The 846-nt window shown below is 26.7% G+C and overlaps 1 protein-coding gene across 1 annotated transcript; it reads left to right on the top strand.

Moving 5' to 3' along the window:
* Positions 1 to 122: 122 nt before the first annotated feature.
* LOAG_15993 (hypothetical protein) lies at positions 123 to 635 on the top strand (the record flags this gene model as incomplete). The annotated part of the gene is made up of 2 exons (XM_003151481.2): positions 123 to 313; positions 465 to 635. Coding segments are annotated over 2 exons (360 nt in total), but the record flags the coding sequence as incomplete, so codon positions are not given.
* Positions 636 to 846: the final 211 nt, after the last annotated feature.

Genomic DNA, 846 nt, shown 5'->3' with positions numbered 1-846 from the left:
CAACCAATGCTATTCCGTTCTTTTCTTTTAGGTGAATTTTTTTCTTTTTTAATTTATGCAATTAATTAATGAAGTAAATTCATTTTTTTCCTTTTTTGGTAACATAGAATGATGGTAGTTGTATGGCATACGATCTCAGCGAATCAAATTCATTGTTTACAACGAAATTACGATGGCCTAGAAATGGTGAAATATTTCCGTTAAGAACGGCAGCTTATGATACTTCTTTTAAAGCTGTTACCAGTAAAACATTTGAAGAGGACTATCAATTTGCTATTGTTGCAATTAGTGATATCCCATCTGATACAGACAAGTAATTGATTAATTAATTAATTCATTCATTCATTCTTATTTAGAGTAATGAATAGAATTTGAAGAATTTGAATATATGTGAGGAACAATCATTTATTCCATGATTATTATCATTTCAAAAATTAACATAATGTATTGTTTGTAAATTTCAGTTTGCAAACATATCAAATCGTTAGTGTTAACGAAATTGGTACTATTATTATATGGGTGATAATTAATGAAGAATCAATCCGAATAACTGATCATGATCTTGGCCTACGACCGGGAGCGAAATTAAGAATGATGCAAACATCAATAATACGACCTGATTGTGTCCTTTATAGGTTATTCTTCTATGCAAACATTTTTTTTTACATAATGAAAAGTTTTTTCCTTTCTAATATTTCGTCCTTTGACAATTTAAATTTGAAATATTTGAAATTTTAACAGTTTTATTAACGGGAAAATTGCTAAGCAAAATTGATGGAAAAATAAAACGTAGAAAAAATACATTTGAAATATATCAAATATTTTTAAAAAGTATATATATATACA

The sequence above is a fragment of the Loa loa genome, assembly GCF_000183805.2.
Source record: "Loa loa unplaced genomic scaffold supercont3.3508, whole genome shotgun sequence".
Lineage (NCBI taxonomy): Eukaryota > Metazoa > Nematoda > Chromadorea > Rhabditida > Onchocercidae > Loa > Loa loa.
The sequence above is the reverse complement of the archived record's forward strand: the minus strand, read 5'-3'. Positions and strand labels throughout refer to the sequence as shown.